Source organism: Bubalus bubalis, chromosome X, assembly GCF_019923935.1.
Source record: "Bubalus bubalis isolate 160015118507 breed Murrah chromosome X, NDDB_SH_1, whole genome shotgun sequence".
NCBI lineage: Eukaryota > Metazoa > Chordata > Mammalia > Artiodactyla > Bovidae > Bubalus > Bubalus bubalis.
This window is the reverse complement of record NC_059181.1, coordinates 74,172,049-74,192,422: the sequence shown is the minus strand read 5'-3', so window position 1 is coordinate 74,192,422 and position 20,374 is coordinate 74,172,049. Positions and strand designations below refer to the sequence as shown.

Below are 20,374 nucleotides of genomic sequence, written 5' to 3'. Positions count from 1 at the left end.
ACCTTGCTCAGTATATCCCTCCCCAGAAAGGGTGAGGGAGACTTCGGCATGATGAGAAACTCACGTGAAAAACAGAACAGGGTCCCAATTGCAGCTTAACAGATGACTGAAGTAATAGTGTTTGGCTCATCCAGACAGCCCCATAATGGCAGTGAACTGGGAGGAAAGCAGGCCAGGCGTTTCAGGGAGGAAGAAAGTTGTACCATTGTCTAAAAGGAAATCAACTGATTGGCCGTCAACAGTTATTATTACTCGGGGCTCCTCAGGTATAATTAGGACAGGAGCTTGTGTGGGGACTCCTGGGCAGCTTCAGTCCCAATTGCCTTAAGAGTCCAACCCCTGGGGCCTACACCTCAGAGGGCAGTCTCTTCTTCAGTATGGTCTCTTGCAGACCGGACTTGGAGCCAAGGGCAGCTTAGACACGTGAGGGCAATCACATTTGAGATGCCCCTCCTTTCCACAGTAATAGCAAGCCCACCCCTTTTTGCCTGGGTCCCTCTGGGAACTTTCCTCAGGCTGTTTAAGAGCAGATCTAACAGCCAATGTTGGGGCTTCAGTCTTTTGCCTGATTCTTTTTTTGTCTCCTATTTTCCTCCTCCTCCATGTCATGGTATACTGTCTGAGCCAGCTGCTACCGTTTTTCTAAAGACTAATTTAGTCCAAATATCTGTTTTTGTCACTTACAGCAGATATCTGAAGCTAACTGAGTGAGAAATCCATCTTTTAAAATTACTCCTGCTTCTGTACTTTCGGGATCAACATCAGTAAGCTTGTGGAGAGCCTCCTATAGTCTATCTAGGAACTTACTAGGAATTTCCTTCTCTTCCTGTTCTATGTTAGCCAACTTAGCATAGTCTAAAGTCAGCATGTGCTCATTTGAGACCTTCAAAAATACATCCAACAAAATGACTCTGTTATAGGAACTGCTTGTTTCCCAGTAGCGGGGAGGGCTATTTTGTGTTCCCTCTTTCCCCTTGCCTTCAAGCCATTCATCTCCAAAAGTAATAGGTTCCCCCAAAACTCGAGCTCTCAAGTCAGGAGTCAGCATCTGTCTCAAGATATACATTACATCTCTCCAAGTAAGCTCATAAAGTAAAGTTAGTCCCATAAAGGTTTCTATGTACTTTTTGAATCCTCTAAATAGTTTTGACCACAATTGGTACTGTTTGAATTTCTACTGAGACTGAGGCAACCCCTCCTGGAAGGGTGCCCTTATCCTCAGCCTGTTTTGTTGGGAGTCCCAGATACAGGTGCAAAGTAAGAGGACAGAAGGGAGCTGAAGGTTTCACAACCAAATCTACACCCTTAGGACATAAGTCTGGCATGTTTCACTGAGAGAGAAAGAACAGCACATATGTCACTTCTACACATTTCTCTTGTTTTCTACAGAACAGATCTAACTGTAAAATAGTATTATAGTTGTGACCCTTCAACAGTCCAGCATTCCCCGTCTTCCAAAGGCTACTGTGGCCATTCAGTATCACAGAAGATCAGGAGTGCCTTTTTTAAGCTCTGGGGATCAAACTTGTCCCAGTTTTTTAAAACATATTTTAAAGGAGTGGGTCTGAAACTGCTAGCTAGCATCTGTACGAGAGATAAAAGTAAAAAAAAAAAAAGTGGCCTCTACAGCCATGGCTTTTTTCTATTGGAGGCATCCCTCCCTGCTTTAGATGAGAGTGAAGACACACTTTCCACGAAGCTTTCCTTCCCTGGTGAGACTTGGTCCGTTCCTTACCAACACAGGTGCTTTACTGGTTCCCTTCAGCCCACTCATTCTACCATCAAGGTGGTGTGGAGATGCACCAGGGGTAGACATGACAGCATCCCAAATTGATTTCTAGTTCCTTACCACCAAGACTTTTGTTTGATTTGTCCTTTTCCTTTGATACTACCTGGGGTGGAGTACAGTACCTTTCCTGGAATGTTTCTGAAGCTAGAACTACTAGGGGAAGCATCCATCTTACGTGTGCCTGTGCACATTCCTAGGTACAGTCCTGACCACAGTAGAATCAGTGAGTCATCACCACACCAGTAAGCAACCGGAGAGCTTTATCTAGTCTGCTAATAGTTACATTATCAAAGGAAGAAGTCCACTGTACTTCCAATCTGGGATTCCTGACCTATGTTCTCGGAAACCTCATACTCTCTAGCAGCACTTCCATCCATATAGTTTGGAGGCACAGGTGCGACAAGGACTCACTTTTGGGACTCTGGCCCCATATGGAAACAGCCAAGAGAGAGGCGCTGCTGGAGCTAGAGTTCCACTTCATTCCCAAACAGCTTCCTAGCAAGTCTATGTTCCCCATGACTACCAGGGCTGGGGCCTAAATAAAAGTATACAGTAATGGCATGGATCACAAATCCAATGAAACTCTATGATCTGACAGATTACATTAGTAGTATTAATTCCCAACGCATGAATTCCCAGATATGAAATGGTCAAAGAGACCAGGAAAAGGTGACCAAGGAAGGAAAGTTTGGTCCAAATGTTTTGCCCATTTCTGGCCGCTCCCCTCATAGGGACATCGGGTGCCTCTTGACATTGGAAGGTCTGTATAAACCCCCAACACGGCTCCCCTTTTGGGGTTTGTTTTCAGTCATTGTGAGGCTCATCACGAGCTTCATATTAATTTCTCTATGTCTCTTTCATTCTATATTCACACAGACAAGTAAGAAGAGTCAATTCCTAGGTTCAGTTCAGTCACTCAGTTGTGTCCGACTCTTTGCGACCACATGAACCGCTGCACGCCAGGCCTCCCTGTCCATCACCAACTCCCGGAGTCCACCCAAACCCACATCCATTGAGTTGGTGATGCCATCCAACCATCTCATCCTCTGTTTTTCCCTTCTCCTCCTGTCCTAAATCCCTCCCAGCATCAGGGTCTTTTCCAATAAGTCAGCCCTTCTCATCAGGTGGCCAAAGTATTGGAGTTTCAGCTTCAGCCTCAGTCCTTCCAATGAACACCCAGGATTGGTCTCTTTTAGGATGGACTGGTTGGATCTCCTGGCAGTCCAAGGGACTCTCAAGAGTCTTCTTCAACACCACAGTTCAAAAGCATCAATTCTTCTGCACTCAGCTTTCTTTACAGTCCAACTCTCACATCCATACATGACCACTGGAAAAACCATAGCCTTTACTAGACGGACCTTTGTTGGCAAAGTAATGTCCCTGTTTTTTAATATGCTGTCTACGTTGGTCATAATTTTCCTTCCAAGGACTAAGTGCCTTTTAATTTCATGGCTGACATCACCATCTGCAGTGATTTTGGAGCCCAGAAAAGTAAAGTAAGCCACTGTTTCCACTGTTTTCCCATCTATTTGCCATGAAATGATGGGACTGGATGCCATGATCTTCGTTTTCTGAATGTTGAGTTTTAAGCCAACTTTTTCACTCTCCTTGGTTTCATCAAGAGGCTCTTTTGTTCTTCACTTTCTTCCATAAGGGTGGTGTCATCGGCATATCTGAGGTTATTGATATTTCTCCCGGCAATCTTGATTTCAGCTTGTGCTTCCTCCAGCCCAGCGTTTCTCATGATGTACTCTGCATATAAGTTAAATAAGAAGGGTGACCATATACAGCCTTGACGTACTCCTTTTCCTATTTGGAACCAGTCTGTTGTTCCATGTCCAGTTCTAACTGTTGCTTCCTGACCTACATCCAGATTTCTCTAGAGGCAGGTAGGTTGATAAGAAGTCTAGGGTTCCTGAAGAGAAGAAAGGGTCTGAAGCCCTCGAGAAGGAGAAATGTGTCTGGGCCTCTCAAGGAGAAAAGGACAAATGTTCTTTTCTACATTGCTTTGTCTTAGTCAATGTAATAATGTATCCTGCTCAAGGACATGTTTCTCCTTAACAAGAACCTTCTGACTAATCCTGTCATCTTAAAATATATATTATGGAAGTGGGTCTGGTAAGATCTTTCTATTGTTCATTCTAATCTTGTTAATTTAAGATATATGTTGTGGGAGTGGGTCTGAAAAAAAATATATAAGGCCTTGATAAGACTAGCTAGGGGGGCATTCTCTGTCCCCTTTCTGATGTCTGTGTCAGAAGCTTTTTCTTTACTTTAATAAAACTCTGCTACACAAAAGCTCTTGAGTGATCAAGCCTGGTCCCTGGTCCTGAAGCTAAATCTTTTTCGGAGATCATGAATCCAACCTTGTTTACCATAAACTATCATCTTGGGGGCTGGTTTGTGGTCAAGAAACCTTGGCCACAAACCAGGTAAGAACACTCAGAGCTCTAGCCTCTCTTCTTTCTCAGTATTGCCATTTTCTGCTTTACTTTACTAACTCTATGGTGTGCTTGTGTGAATGAATGACACATCCTGCATGAAGCAAGTGATAAGCCCTGCTCTGTGGTTTTGCAGTGCCTCGTAATAACTGAAGGCAGCCCCAAAGGGGGAGCCTTTTCGAGGGTTTATATCAACTTGCCAATGCCAAGAGACACCCAAGGTTCCTGCAAGGAGAGCGACAAGAAATGGGCAAACTGTGTGGACCGAACTTTCCTTTCTCAGTTAGCTTTTCCTAGTCTCTTCCTAAGAAAATTTCATAATTGCATTGGAATATAAAACTACTAACCTAATCTGTAGTATCATAGACTTTCAATGGACTTGTGATCCATGCTGTTATTGTGTACTTTTATTTAGACACCATATATGGAAGCACTTAGCCTTGCTAGAAAGCTACTAAAAGCGCATTTTGGAGTGACGTGGAACTCTAGCTCCAGAAATGTCTCTCAGGCTATAGGTCACCCTCTTGGCTGCCTGCCTCAGGGACCAGTGGCCTAAAAGTGAGTCTTTGTCATGGCTGTGTCTCCTATCTATGTGGATAGAAGAACTGTTGGTGACTATGAGGTTTTTGAGGACACAGATCAGGAATTTTAGGATCTGGTCAGATTGGAAATGCAATGGGCTGCTTCCTTTGGTAGCACTAGCTCTTAGCAGACCAGAGAAAGCTCTCTGTTGGCTTCTGTCTAAACTCCTTAGGCATTTCTTTGGTGGAAGCTGTGGAAATGAACTGGAAGGACTGGACCTAGTAGCTTGAGGACAGAAATCACTCTTTCCTCCCTGGCCAACCCTCCACAACCTCTTTTGCTATCACATATACTAGTGTGGTGACACTCAGAAGGGACATCTTGGTTGTTGTCTGTCCCTTTATGACTCACCACTTCTACTGCAGTCAGGACTGTACTCAAGAATGTGCATAGGTACATGAAAAATGGATGCTTCCCCTACTAATACTAGCTTGGGAGGCATTCCAAAAAGTTACTCTACTCCACCACGAGTGGCATCAGAGGAAAAGGGCAAATCAAACAAAAGTCTTGGTGGTATGGAACTAAATCAGTCTGGGATGCCATCAGGTCTACCCCTGGTGCATCTCCACTACACCTTGGTGGTAGAACCAAGAGGGACGAGTGAGATGCCTGCATCAGTCAGGGACAGACTAAGTTCGACCAGGGAAGGAAAGCTTTGGTGGAGAGTCTGTCTACACCCCTATCTAAAGCAGGGAAGGACACTTACAGTGGAAAAAAGCCACGGCTATGGATGCTGCTTTTTTCTCTCTTATAGATGGGAGCTAGCAGTTTCAAAACCACTTCTTTAAAATGTATTTTTTATATAGCAAAAGCAATACAATATTGTAAAGTTAAAAAATAAAATAAAATTGAAATAAAAATAAATAAATAAAAGTGCTGGGAAAAGTTTGATCCCCAGAGCTTAAAAAGACATGCCTGATCTTCTTCTGTGATACTGAATGGCCACAGTATCCTTTAGAAGATGGGGAATGCTGACCTATTGAAGGATCTCAATTATTACTGTTTTACAACTAGATCGGTTCTGTAGAAAATAAGGGAAATGGGTAGAAGTGCCTTATGTGTTGTTCTTTACCTCTCTGGGAGACATGCCAGACTTATGTCCTACAGGTACAGATTTGGATGTGAAACCTTCAGCTCCTTCCTGTTCTCTTACTTTGGCCCCTTTATCTGGGGCTCCCAACTTAACAGGGTTGAATCAGGACACCCTTCTAGGAGGGGTTGCCTCAGTCTTGGTAGAATTTCAAACAGTCCCAGTTGTGGTCGAGAGTATTTAAAGGATCCAAAAGGTATATAGAAGACTTTACAGAACCAACTTTACTTGATGACCTTACTTGGTGAGATGTAATTGTATGTCTTGGGACAGACACTGACCCCTGACTCAAAAACTTGAGTTTTGGGGGAAGCTATTATTTTTGGAGATGAATGGCTTGAATGTGAGACAAGGGGAAAGAGGGAACACAGAATAGTCCTCCTTCCTATTGGGAGCCAAATGGTTCCAATAACAGAGCCGCTTTGCCGGATGTATTCTTGAAGGACTTAAGCAAGCACATGCTAAGACTTTATGCTAAGTTGGCTGGCATAGAACAGGAGAGAAGGAAACTCCAGGTAAATTCCTAGATATATGGGAGGCTCTGCACAAGTTTACTGATGTTTATCTTGAAAGTGCAGAAATAGGAATGATCTTAAAAGATAGATTTCTCACTCAGTCACCTCCAGATATCTGCCGTAAGTTACAAAAACAGGGGTTTGGGCCAAATCAGTCTTTAGAAAAACTGTTACAGCTGGCTCAGATGGTATATTATGGTAGAGAATATAAGGAGGAAAATAAGAAGCAAAAAAGAACCAGGCAAAAGACTGAAGCCCCAAGAATGGCTGTTAGATCTGCTTGAAACAGCCTGAGAAAAAATGCCCAGAGGGACCCAGGTGAAATGGGATGGACTTGTTATTACTGTGGAAAGGAGGTGCATCTAAAGCAAGATTGCCCTCAGACATCTAAGCACACCTGGCTCCAAGTCTGCAAAGGACCATACTGGAGAAGAGACTTCCCTCCAAGGTGTAGGCCTCAGGGGTCAGACTCTCAAGACAATCTGGACTGAAGGTGCCCAGAGGCCCCATACAAGTTCCAGTCCTCAGGTGTAAGTCCTCAGGTGTAATTAACACCTGAGGAACACTGGCTGTTAATAAATGTGGGAGGGTCAATCAGTCTATTTATTTTGGACCCTGGGGCAGTTTTCTCTATGCTCACTGAAGCCCTTAGCCCTCTTTCCTCCTGATTCACTACCAAAATGGGACTGTCTGGATGAACCAAACATTATTACATGTGTCATCCTTTAGGCGGCAACTGGGACTCTGTGCTGTTTTCTCACGAGTTTCTGATCGTACTGGAGTCTCCATCCCTCCTTCTGGGGAGGGATATACTGAGCAAGGTCCAGGTCTCTGTTTTCATGAATATGGAGCCTGCCGGTTCTCTATCATTAATTGAACAAAATATAAATCCTAAAATGTGGGCTGATGGAAAAACTGTGGGTTGAGCACAAAATGCTGTTCTTGTCTTTATCAAGCTCAAAGACCCTCACCTATTTTCACATCAAAAGCAGTATCCATTAAAGCCTCAGGTATTAAGGAAGGGTTAAAATCCATCATTGAGAATTTAAAGGAGCAGGGGCTATTAATTCTCTGTAACAGTCCATACAACACTCCTGTTTTGGGTGTAAAATGTCAAATGATAAATCTAGATATGTTCAAGATATATTAATAATAAGTGTCTAATCCTTATACTTTATTGTCTGAAATTCCTAAATGAGCCAAATATGACTTTAAGACAATTGAGAGGATTCTTGGGCATTACAGGCTGTTGCTGCCTTTGGATTCTGGGTTATGGGGAACTTGCCCAGCTTTTATATAAATTTATAACTGAGACTCAGTAGGCCCAAGCTGACTAGCTGGTTTGGTCCCCAGAGACTCAAAAAGCTTTTAAGGCCCTTCAAACTGCTATCTTACAGGCTCCAACTTTGAGCTTGCCCACAGGATAAGAGTTTAGTTTGCTATTGAAAAAAGGTTATGGCCACATTGCTTACTATTGTAAGCATTGTTACTATTGTTTTGCTAATGCTTAAAGCTCATAAGTTTACTAGTGGGTGAAATTTTACTGTACTGACTTCTCATGATGCAAGTGTGATCTTAAATTCTAAAGTTCAGAGTGACAATGGCTCTGTCTTAAAGCTGCTATAACTCAAAGGGTGTCAAAGTTTCTAGGAATAGAATATCATCACACTGTTCCTGGAGACCCCGATCTTCAGAAAAAGTTGAAAAGGCTAATGACATTATTAAAACACAACCATGTAAGCTAACTCAGGAAACACAGGACAGTTGGTTTACAGTTCTACTCATAGCTTTAATGAGGGCTGAAACTATCCCCCCCCCCCAACACACACACACACAAGAAGGGACTGTCTCTATGACAGATAGTTTTTGTGCACAGATATTGTCATAGATCCTGAAGCCTTAAAGTTAACTATGTGACTCAGCTTTTAGCTTTTCAACAGACATTTTTGGGAGGTTAACTCCTGACCCAGCCTTTAAATCAAACAAACTACTGTTTGAGCCGGGAATTGAGATGAACCTGAGAATCTATATGGTCTTGTCTCTGCTGACTCCAAAAAGTCCTCAGTCAGCTGTTTGACCCTCAAGACAACGCCTTCTTGTCCTGGGCTCATTCCTACACCTCATTCCATAATTGACATAATTGCTGGGTCTGCAGAGCACTCCCTTCTTCATCAGTTGAAGACTTCCCATGGTGGGTTTCTCCGCTTCAAGGAAAGGACTTTCTTCAACTCTGTGATGACATCTAGCAATGCTAAGATGGACTGATGTAGCTATGGACATAATGTAACTTTTAATTTTAATTAGGTTTTAACTTGGTTTAATAACCCTTTTGCCTTACATCTATAACTGTAAAATAGGGTCTGTTTCTAACTGTTTGAAAGCTTTTAAGTTACAAATGATTGTCCAGGCTCCTATGAGTCCACAGAGTCCTCCAACTATTACTTGGGGCCCCTGGATCATATACCCTCAACATGAAGGTTAGGAGAATATGTTGCCTCAACAATTTAGGGGCAATGCCCCTCAACAGCAGGAAGTATTTATGGAATGAAAATGACACCCCTTTCCCTTGGCATCATAATTCTCTTAAAAGAAATGGGGGGACGAGAGAGTTAACTCCTAGGTAGGCTTATAAGAAGTCCAGGGTTCCTGAGGAGGAGAAAGGGGTCTGGGGCTCTCAAGGAGAAAAGGATAAATGTTTTTTTCTACATTGCTTTGTCTTAGTCAATATAACAATTTATCTTGCTCAAGGACGTGTTTCTCCTTAACAAGAACCTTCTGACTAATCCTGTCATCTTAAAATGTATATTATGGGAGTGAGTCTGGTGAGGTCTTTCTATTGTTCATTCTAATCTTGTTAATTTAAGATGTATATTGTGGGAGTGGGTCTGAAAAAATATATAAGGCCTTGATAAGACTAGCTAGGGGGGCATTCTCTGTCCCCCTTCTGATGTCTATGTCAGAAGCTTTTTCTTTACTTTAATAAAACTCTGCTACACAAAAGCTCTTGAGTGATCAAGCCTGGTCCCTGGTTCTGAAGATAAATCTTCTTTGGAGATCACGAATCTGACATCTTGCACCAAAAACTATCACAGACACATCTTAGAGTTAGCAGAGTATATGGAGAAACATGTGTAGACTAAAATAACAGGTGAGGTAAAGCTCTGATTGTCCTTACCCTGTTCTGAAGATCCCAGATGAGCCCCCAAGATGATAGCTTATGGTGAACCATGTCGGATTCATGATCTCCAAAGAAGATTTAGCTTCAGGACAAAGGACCAGGCTTGATCACTCAAGAGCTTTTGTGTAGCAGAGTTTTATTAAAGTGAAAGGGGGACAGAGACAGCTTCTGACATAGACATCAGAAGAGGATGGAGAGTGCCCCTGTTTGTAGATTTTTTTAATGATGGTCATTCTGACTGCCGTGAGGTGATACCTCATAGCAGTTTTGTTTGTATTTCTCTAATAATTGGTGATGTTGATCATCTTTTTATGTGCCTCATGGTCATCTGTATGTTTTTTTTTTTTTTTTTTTTTTTTTGGAGAAATGTCTATTTAAGTCTTCCACCCACTTTTTATTAGGCTGTTTGTTTTTTTGATATGGAGCTGCATGAGCTGTTTATATATATTTTGGAGATTAATCCCTTGTCAGTTGCTTTGTTTGCAAATATTTTCTCCCATTCTGAGAGCTGTATTTTCTTCTTGTTTCCATCGGCTGTAGTTATGAGAAGCCCAGCCCAAAGGCCAGAGGGGGCCTTTCTTAGTTCCTGAGAGGGCAAGGTTGTAGAGTGGCTGCAATGGAGGCTCCATCTTCTCCACATTACTGATTAATGGCACGTTGCTTCTATGGCAGTCTTAATTTCCTCCACAAGCATTTCCAGTTGCAAATTTCCTCACTCCAGCTCCCTCAGGCTGTCTCCTTGCCTTCAGCAGCAGTATTCTCCCCAGGTTCACTCTCCAATCACCATGTTCCAACATCCAGCCTCCATGCCGACCGAGGGACATGTGTCCCAGGTTGGGACATGCAGGGTTGTGGTGCAAACCATCTGTATAGGTTTCACTCTGTCCTGCCTGTTTCATTCTCCTCCTGTTTAATTCTCCTTCGACAGCCTCAGATGCCCTTCTTCTGTCCCAACTAGTATCCTGTGGGTGAGGGGGTTTCCCTGGATTTGAGAACCTCTCTGCTCTTTTAGCTTCATCCCCTAGGAGTGCAGGTCCCCTCCTGCTTTCTTTCCTCTTCTTTTCCCCTTCTTTCTTTCATCTTACCCAGTTGGTATCTGAGGTCTTCTGCTAGAGTTCAGCTGGTGCTCTGTGTGAATCACTCCATCTGTAGATGTATTCTTGGTGCATTTGTGGAGAGAGATTAATTTCATGTTCTTCTATTCCTCCACCATTTCTTGCTTTCTCCTAGGAATTTGTATTGTTTGCAAACATCTTGAGTGATTCTCATGCAAGTAATCCTTAGACAATAGTATGATGAACACTAGCTTAAGCTATTGATAACACTAGGATTGGTCTGTGAAAAATTTGCCATTGGTAGCATTCTTTCTATAGCTACTGAACTTCTGTTTCTCACCAATGTGCTTTACTATAGTGAGGCAATACAAAATTATGAATGAGTGCTAATACTGAAATCAAAATAACCTGTGTGACCATTTCTGTTGTGTGATCTTGAGTATATTACCTTCCTTAGCCTCACTTTTCTAGTAAGCAAATTGTAAAGAGAATACTATAATCTTGCATTACTGGGGACTATTGTAAAGGTTAAATGCATGTAGAACAATTAGCATAGTGCCTTGCACAGGAAATCATGTGTGGCATTGTTAGTTGTTACTGTTATTATAATAATTTAGCATCAGTCTTACTGGTAGATGGATTACCATGTAGATGAGTGGGAGAACAAGGAAACCCCCCATATTGTTTTCCTGTAAACCTAGAAAATGGGACTTAGTTATCCCATTGCACGTAAAGGAGAGAATACTATCCACAACATGAGACATCTGTCTATGTGATTCATGCAGTCAAGAAGGGAGCTTTTCCCAATCTTGCTTCCTTATATTAATCCTATTGTAACAGAAACCATTCCTATCCTTATGTTATCATTGCACTTTAAAAAATCTATACAATAAAATATATGTCCAAAAATAAACTGAAACTATGTATATATAAGATTGTGGATAATGAGAGACAAACTTCTCATTGTCAGAGAAAGAAGTTACAAATAGGAAAAGGCAGAGGGCTAGAATGAAACCTGTTGTGTTGAACTGGAATTGGAGATGAAAGCCAAAGACATGAGTATGAACTCATATCTTGTTTAATGTGTATGGAAAGGATAGATACCCAAATGACTATAGATCTGTGAGCCAAGAAGCACCTAGAAGTAGTGAACCCCAGTAACAATGAGTACACCTAGTTTACAGACCTTGATTTCTAATTACCATTTTCTAATGAAAGGAACCAGGACTACATGGAGAAATTCCTGATTCTTGGTCTAGGGCAGTGAATATAAAAGATTAGTGTGGAGAATCTTGTTGTCCCAGAAAGGAAGGAAGTGTTCAATAAACAAAGAGGGTATGTCATAGGTACAGAGCAGCCAGCCTGAAGGAGATTCCCAATGGCCAAAACTAAAGTAATCTGACCAACAAAATAAATAATGATACTATTGGATTATAGCCCATTGAATAAAATATTCCTCTGTCCATACTTATGTAAATAAGTGATTGGATAAATAATTAAAAGAGAAAGAAGAAATACCTCTTTCTTTGAGAAGAATTTCAATCAATACATGTAGAAGAAATGAGGGGAAAAAATTTTTTTTAAGTCACCATTAGGCAAATATCACAGTAAATAACTGTTGCAAGCAAAAATCTTAGATGGATGTTAAACTCTTTGGGCAAAATCATGATGAGAAACAATCTCTATAATTTCAAAGATCCTCTCCCACAAGATGTATATTAGATAGAAGAGGGGGGCTTAGTAACTAATACAGGGTAGAAATCTGTCAGACCAAATGATCAAAATTAGCATGAGCTGTATACGATATTTTATGATGAATTGAAAAGGGTATGTCACCTCTGTGGTGTTCATACAGAAATACACAATCTCAATCTAATCATGACCAGGTCATGAAAGATGGAAAGACAGAGAAACTGTCACAGACCAGAGTAGACACAGAAGACAGGACAACTAGGTGAAATGTGGGATCCTCCTGGAGAAGAAAGTGTATTCCTAATAAAAGTTGGTAGAATTCTTAAAAGGTCCGTAGATTAATATTGGACCTTTTAATTAATTAAAAGGTCCATAGATTAATATTGGACTTTTTAATTTATTGTACAATAAATTAATATTTATTGTACAATAAATAGTATCATTTCAAGTTAATTTTTAGTTTGTCTAAACAAAAATCTTCCATTCAATAAAACTAGAATCTTTTGGTTTCCTATGTGAATATTTTACATTCAGGTTCAGCAAATATATTTCTCCCCTTACAGCACATCACAATTTTCCAAAACAGATTAATTTAGCAGGGGATTATTTTCAAGGACTGTTGATTAAAAATTCTCAAGTGAATAAAACTTAATCTATAAAATTGATTTGGTTCCAATAGTATTTTTCTTAGGTAGTATATTGTAAATTGACAACTTTAACATCACTAAAAATCATAACATAAAATATACTATCACTATGATTGTGATCTTATGTTTAAAATGTTTAATAGTACGCCACTCATAAACCAAGATAATATTTCACAGTCTAGAGACATGTTGTATTGTGATTATAATTTTTTTTTGACCATGTCATGTGGCTTATGGGGTCTTTTTAGTAACCTAATCAGGAATTGAAATTGGGCCATTGGGAGTGACAGTGCAGAGTCCTAACCATTGACTATGCTGTGCTTGGTCGGTCAGTCATGTCTGACTCTTTGAGACCCCATGGACTATAGCCCACCAGTCTCCTTTGTCCATTGAGAGCCAGGCAATACCCGGATTATACTTTTAAATTTATTTGAATCTTTATGGTATCAAATCTACTAAGGAATGAATTGTTTATGTCCCAGGGGAAGAATTTGTTTATTATCTACTTAAGTAGAGAGTCGGAGAAGGCAATGGCACCCCACTCCAGTACTTTTGCCTGGAAAATCCCATGGACGGTGGAGCCTGGTAGGCTCCAGTCCATGGGGCCACTAAGAGTTGGGCACGACTGAGCGACTTCACTTTCCCTTTTCACTTTCATGCATTGGAGAAGGAAATGCAACCCACTCCAGTATTCTTGCCTGGAGAATCCCATGGACAGAGGAGCCTAGTGGGCTGCCATCTATGGGGTCGCACAGAGTCGGACACGACTGAAGCGACTTAGCAGCAGCAGCAGCAAGTAGAGAGTAAAGATTTAGAAAGCAAATTTCTAATCTTCAAATGTCTGCCATCTGAGGCTGTGAGATTTTTACTGCAGGGTATTTTTATTTATTAGTGTGGTCCAGAAATATTGGTATCATTGACTACTGGTCTCAGGAATCATGTAAAAATTGCTGGTAAAACCAGTGCCAGTCCTGTGGGAAGCTATTAATGCCAATAATGTGTAACCAGTGATCTTTGAATATATTCAAAGTTGGTTCACAAAACATATATACCCTAATGTGTGGTCAGAAATTAGAAACAAATGAAACTTGGAGAAAAACTTTTGTAAACTATGCCAAAATAGTTACCTGCTCTCTCATGTTCAAAACAAGTGTGCTGAATCAGTTACATGTTAAAAACATTGGTGAATAATTACTGAATTAAATTTAATTTACCTTAAATCAGTTAAACTAACAAATTGCCTGTTCAACAATCATTTCAAAACCCCAAAAGTAAAGAAAATGGAAATGTAAAATATTACTTTTTTCCAGAATAATTTTCTCCTACAGCCAAGTAGGGTACCAGCTGGTTAAGATCACCAATTGAACTAGTTAATTGGAGCAGTGAATGGGACATATAAATGTTGCCATTGGGATTACAATTGAGAAATCAGGAAAATCTGTCACTTTCTCCTTTCTGAACTTTTTCTTCTCTTGGCTATAACCCTTTTTCACTCTCCTCCTCTATTACCTACAAATCAGCTTCCAAGTGCTTATTCATAACCCCCTTTTGCCAGCAGAAGATGCCCTTGACGTTTTTCATGTTTCTAAGAATTTGCCTGGCACATAGCAGACACTATAAGTGTTTTGCTGAATGAATTAACAGGTATTAGAGCATTAGAAGTTTAATAGAGGAAGATGTTTTGGGGAAAATGGTGCTTTGTCACTGTACACTGAAATCATACCATAAAGGATCTTCCTTCTTCTTACTTATTAGTAGTTTTTAAAATCAGAAGAAACATAAGTGGATTTTCAATTTCAAATGGTAAGTTTTCTTTCACATCATAAATTAGATCAGACATAGATTTGTGGAGGGAAAAGGTATATTGCTGATTTTTGTTTTTGGGTCTGTTGACTGGAAGAAAAAAAAAAACAGAAACACAATCTAAAAGCTAAGAAATATGTTTTATCTGGGGAATTAGTGAGGACTATAACCTGGTATATAGTCACTCAGTTAGCTCTGAGAAACTGTTCTAAAGATATAATAAAAGGGCACCACCAGAGGATTAGCTGGGAGTCCCAGGTCAGCATCTCTGTGGAAAGGGGCTCAGACTCCTTAGCACTCACTGGGGTTTTGGATTCAGGACAACATGGGGTCATGTCCATGCTGACTGGGGCTGAATTTCCTAATGACACATGTGACACTAGGAGGAAAATGTCATCCACAACACAGAAGACATTGTCTCTTAATATAACCTTTCCACAGTGCCTGTAAATTACATGTGGACTCTAAGTGAACTGAATCTGGATTGGCTTTTAGTGTTGTGTGTTAAAACTCATCACCAGACCAAAGTCGTGTAGACCTTTCATTGCTTTCTTCTAAAATTTCTATATCTTTTCTTTGCTTCTATGTTGTTCTGTGTGTTTTTTTCTTTTTTAAAAAATACATTTTTCCTTCTTTTTTTTGTTATCATTGCTTTATTCATCACTTGGGACTCTGCTTTGGTTTTGTTTTGTTAGTTTTGTTTCTAATTGTTTGATTTCAATTTTGGTTTCATTTGTCTGCTTGTTCTCTTGTTTTTTTCTTTGGTTCTATTTTTAATTCTTTTCTGTGTGAGGGTGTATGTTTCTCTGTTTTTGTTTCTGTTTGATTTTACTTCTACCATTTGTCTGGGGGTTCATTTGTCACTTTTTAAAAAAAATCCCCTTTTTTTGCCAAGAGGAGTGGCTTACAAGGTCTTTGTTCCCCAAACAGAAGTCAGGTCTGTGCCTCAGGGGTGGGAGCACAAAGTCCAGGATGCTGGACTACCAAAGAATTCCTGGCCCCAGAGAATATTAGTCAACAAGAGATCTCAGGGAAACCTCCATCCAAATCCAAGATCTGACTCCACCCAATTGGCTGTAGCACCCACCACTGGATGTCACATGCCAAAAAACAAGTAAGACAGGAACACAAACCTACCCATCAGCAGACAGGCTGCTTAAAAGAGTACTAAGCCCAGAGATATCCCAAAACACACCACCTGAAATGATCCTCCCATCACAGGGAAAAGACTCTGTTCCACCACCCAGAATGCAGGTATCAGTCCTTCCCACCATGAAGCCTACACAGGCTTCTGGAGTAACCTTACCCACCAGGGCAGAGATCAGATAAACACTGTAAGATAGACAAAATGAGAAAACAGAAAAATATCTTGCAGACAAAGTAGAAAAGTAAAAATATACAAGACCAAATAAACGAAGAGGAAACATGCAATCTATCTGGAAAAAAAAAAAAATTCAGAGTAATGATAGTAAAAATGATTCAAAATATTGACAATAGAATGGATAATATATAAGAAATGATTAACAAGGACCTAGAAGAACTAAATAACAAACTGTGATGAACAACACAATAACAGAAATTTAAAATACACTGGAAAGAATCAAGGGCTTCCTTGGTAGTTCAGCTGGTAAAAAATCCACCTGCAATGCGGGAGACCTGAGTTCAATCCCTGGGTTGGGAAGGTCCCCTAGAGGAGGGCATGCCACCCACTCCAATATTCTTGCCTGGAGAATCCGCATGCACAGAGGAGCCTGGTGGGCTACAGTCCATGGGGTCATGAAGAGTCAGGTATGACTGAGCAACTAAGCACAGCACAGCAGAGAAGGAATCAATAGCAGCCTAATAGAGAGAAGAATGGAGAAGTGAGCTGGAAGATAAAATGGTGGTAATAACTGTTGAAGAGCAGAATAGAGAAAAAGAATGCAAAGAATTGAGGACAGACTCAGAGACCTCTGGGACACACTTAACACACCAACATCTGAAATGTAGGAGTCACAAAAGAAGAGAAAGAATCTAAGAAAATATTTGAAGATATTAGTCACCCAAGTCTAGGAAGTGAAGAGAGTACCATACAGGATACACAAAAAAAACATGCCAAAACACATATTAATCAAATTAACAAAAATTAAACACAGAGAAAAATATTAAAAGCAACAAGGGAAAAGCAACAAATAACATACAAGAGAGCTCCCACAAAGTTAAGGGCTCGTCTTTCAGCAGAAGCTCTGCAGGCCACAAGGGAGAGGCAGAATATATTTAAGGTAATGGAAGGGGAAAATCTACAACCAAGAATACTCAGCAAGGATCTCATTTAGTTTCAATGAAGAAATCACTAACCTTACAGAGAAGCAAAAGTTAAGAGAATTCAGTACCACCAAACCAGCTTTACAAAAAATGCTAAAAGAACTTCTCTAGGCAGGAAATACCAGAGAAGGAAATGCTTTAAAAAAAAAACAAAAAAAAAAACAGGATCTGAAGATGGCCGGCTTTGAAAGGTGATAGAATCACTCTTGGTCTCGTTTTTCTGGGTCTGGCATCTGAGAGGTTCTGATGGAGTAAAGGTACTTCTTTCTGCTACTCCCTTGAGATCTCTTGAGGGCAGGTCTAGATATCCAGGAATTGGAGACACTGAAACTGAGTGATGGTGCAAGTGACTGCTCAAGGGGCAGCAGAGCCGGATCCAGAGTCATCTTCTAGCCCTCATTTAGGTTGAACTTAGTTTCAGTCAAGTGCTTAGGTTTGTGCCTTGTACAAATTTCAGATCAAGTCGGTGGAGTAGGAAGATCCTGCACTCACTTTCTCTCAGGGACATAACAAAACTACAACCACATATAGAACCACTGTCTCTGAGAACTGACCCGAAGACTAGCACAACAGATTTTATACAACTAAGGGTATAAGGGAAAGGCCACACTGAGAAAAGTAGGAGGTACAGAGTCCTGGTCTGGTGAGAACCGTCCCCTCCCCCACATACATTCCTGTGGGGCAACCCACAAAGAGGAGAGATATCACAACTGCAGAGGTACCCCCTGAGGAGCAGGGGTTCAACTCCCATATCAGACTGGGGGACCTGTACTGGGAAGCTGAGCCTCCATAAGAGCTAGCTTTGAAAACCAGCAGGACTTCTGGGGGAGCCTAGGGGCTGTGGGAAAGGCAAAAGACTCCACTCTTAAAAGACTCATGTAGAAACTCACTCACTCCAAAGCCCATTACATAGGGAGCAGCTTGAAAAGCACCTGAGCCATACAAGAAGGAGAGTCATTGAGTAATTTCAGGGCTTGCAACAGAGGGGCAGGGGTCCAGTGGAACTTTCCAGATGGAAGTACTGGCAGACATCATTTGTTTTTACTTTCTTTCCACGTAGTTGGCCTGGTGCTGGTGAGCACCATTTATATGAGTTTCCATCAGCCTAAATAATATTGATATTGCCCTGCCCCTGCTTTCCCCTGAGAACTCAAGAGGCCAGGCCTATGCACCAACACCCCCTCCCTGCAGCAGTTTCAGCCAGATCCTGTAGACATTTGGACCTGGAGCCAGCTCAACCTACTAAGGCCACCTGCAGTGGCCACATCTAAGTCTGCCTGGGGACCAACCTCACCCTGCAGAACACCTGCAACAACTGCTGTCCACCCATCACAGGAGGGCACATGCAGCCCACAGAGGGGATACCCCTGGGATGCCTGGCTTTGTTAACCAGGGGATATTGTGCCACTGGACCCTATAGGACACCTCCTACATAAGTCCATTCTTTTAAGGCGGGGTGACAAATGAAGCTGATATATGTAGAAACAAACGAGTTAGGCAAAATGAAGAAACTACAGAATATCTTTCAAACACGAGGAGATATCAGAAAAATAACTAAATGAAGAGGAGATAAGAGATTTATCAGATAAAGAATTCAGAGTAACACTCGTAAAGGTGTTCATCAGAATCAGACTCAATAGAAAACTGGATGAATTCGATGAGAGAATCAATGAAAGTCTAGGTGAATTGTAAGCCTCCTTCAGCAAAGGGCTAGAAACTACAAAAAAGAAAGATTTATAATTTTTGAGTTCATTTACTGAAACAAAAAATACACTAGTGGAAACCAGCAGGAGGTCAGAGAATGCAAAAAAACAAACTGGTGATCTGGGTGACAAGGGTAGTAAAAGTCACTCAATCGGAATAGCAGAAAGGAAAGAGAATAAAACAGTAAGAAGCAAGAATAGGTCCCATGAGGGGTTCAGATGCTTAGGCAAGGGAAAGAGCAGCCATAGTCAGGCAGACCAGCTTCCAGACTCCTCTCCACACTCCCAGCACGTGCCAACTCTACTGCCAGGGTGCCCCAGAGGAAGGTCAGCTCTGCATCGGGAGTTGGGGAGGTGCCCAAGAGGAAAGCTGGGAGGTTGTCAACTAAATCTACTCCTGTCAAAATGGAAACAAAGCCAAAGAAGGTGGCAGGAAAGGATAAATCTTCAGATAGAAAAGTGCAAACAAAAGGGGAAAAGGGAGCAATGGGAAAACAGGTGGAAGTGGCCAACCAAGAGACTGAAGATTTACTTGCATCAAATGGAGAGAATGAAAACAAGAAGAGCCCAGCCTCTGATGGAGCAGGAAAGAAAGAAGTTATGTGTGATTAATATCACACCCAAGTCTATCAGGGGGTCCCTGTCTACCTTTTCGTACAATCCAGAGGAATATTTTTATCAATTATTTTGTGAATGCAAATTTTTTTAGTAGCTCTAGTAGTATTTTTAAGAAGGTGGAAATCCTACCTCATCCATTTAAAGTGCAAGTGCTTTTTTTAATTTAACGGAATCAGTAGTGCAAAAAAAAAAATCCTAAAACAATTATGAAAATGGTAATAGGATTATGCATATAAATAATTATTTAAATGTATATGGATTAAATGGTCCAATCAAAAGACACAGACTGGATGAATGGATACAAAGACAAGATATGTATATATGATATCTACAAGAGGCTCACATCAGACCTAAGGACACTTAAGAATGAAAGTGAGGGGATGAAAAGAGCTATTCCACACAAATGGAAATCAAAAGAAAGCCAGAGTATCAATACTCACGTCAGGCAAAGTAGACTTTATAATAAATAATATATTACAAGAAACAAGAAGGACACTACATAATACCCAAGGGATTATTCCAAGAAAAAGACATAACAATTTTAAATATTTTATGGAGCACCTCAATACATAAAGTGAAAGTGAAAGTGGAAGTCACTCAGTTGTGTCCAACTCTTTGCAACCCAATGCACTATACAGTCCATGGAGTTCTCCAGGCCAGAATACTGGAATAGGTAACCTTTCCCTTCTCCAGGGGAACTTCCCAACTCAGGTTTTGAACCCAGGTCTCCTGCATTGCAGGTGGATTCTTTACCAGCTGAGCCACCAGGGAAGCCCACAATACATAAGGTAAATGCTAATAACCGTAACATGGGAAATCGACAGTAACACCATAATAGTGGAGAATTTAACATCCCATTTACACCAATGGACAGATAATCCAGACAGAAAATTTATAAAGAAACATGATCCTTAAACAACATGTTAGCACAGATGGAATTAGTTGATACATACAGGA

The 20,374-nt window shown here is 40.9% G+C and overlaps 1 protein-coding gene across 1 annotated transcript; it reads left to right on the top strand.

Moving 5' to 3' along the window:
• Nucleotides 1–5,216: 5,216 nt before the first annotated feature.
• LOC102410709 (non-histone chromosomal protein HMG-14-like) lies at nucleotides 5,217–19,922 on the top strand. The gene is made up of 2 exons (XM_044936483.2): nucleotides 5,217–5,412; nucleotides 19,053–19,922. Exons 1-2 carry the CDS (start codon nucleotides 5,217–5,219, stop codon nucleotides 19,409–19,411), a joined length of 555 nt encoding a protein of 184 aa, XP_044792418.1. The 3' UTR covers nucleotides 19,412–19,922.
• The last annotated feature ends 452 nt before the right edge of the window (nucleotides 19,923–20,374 follow it).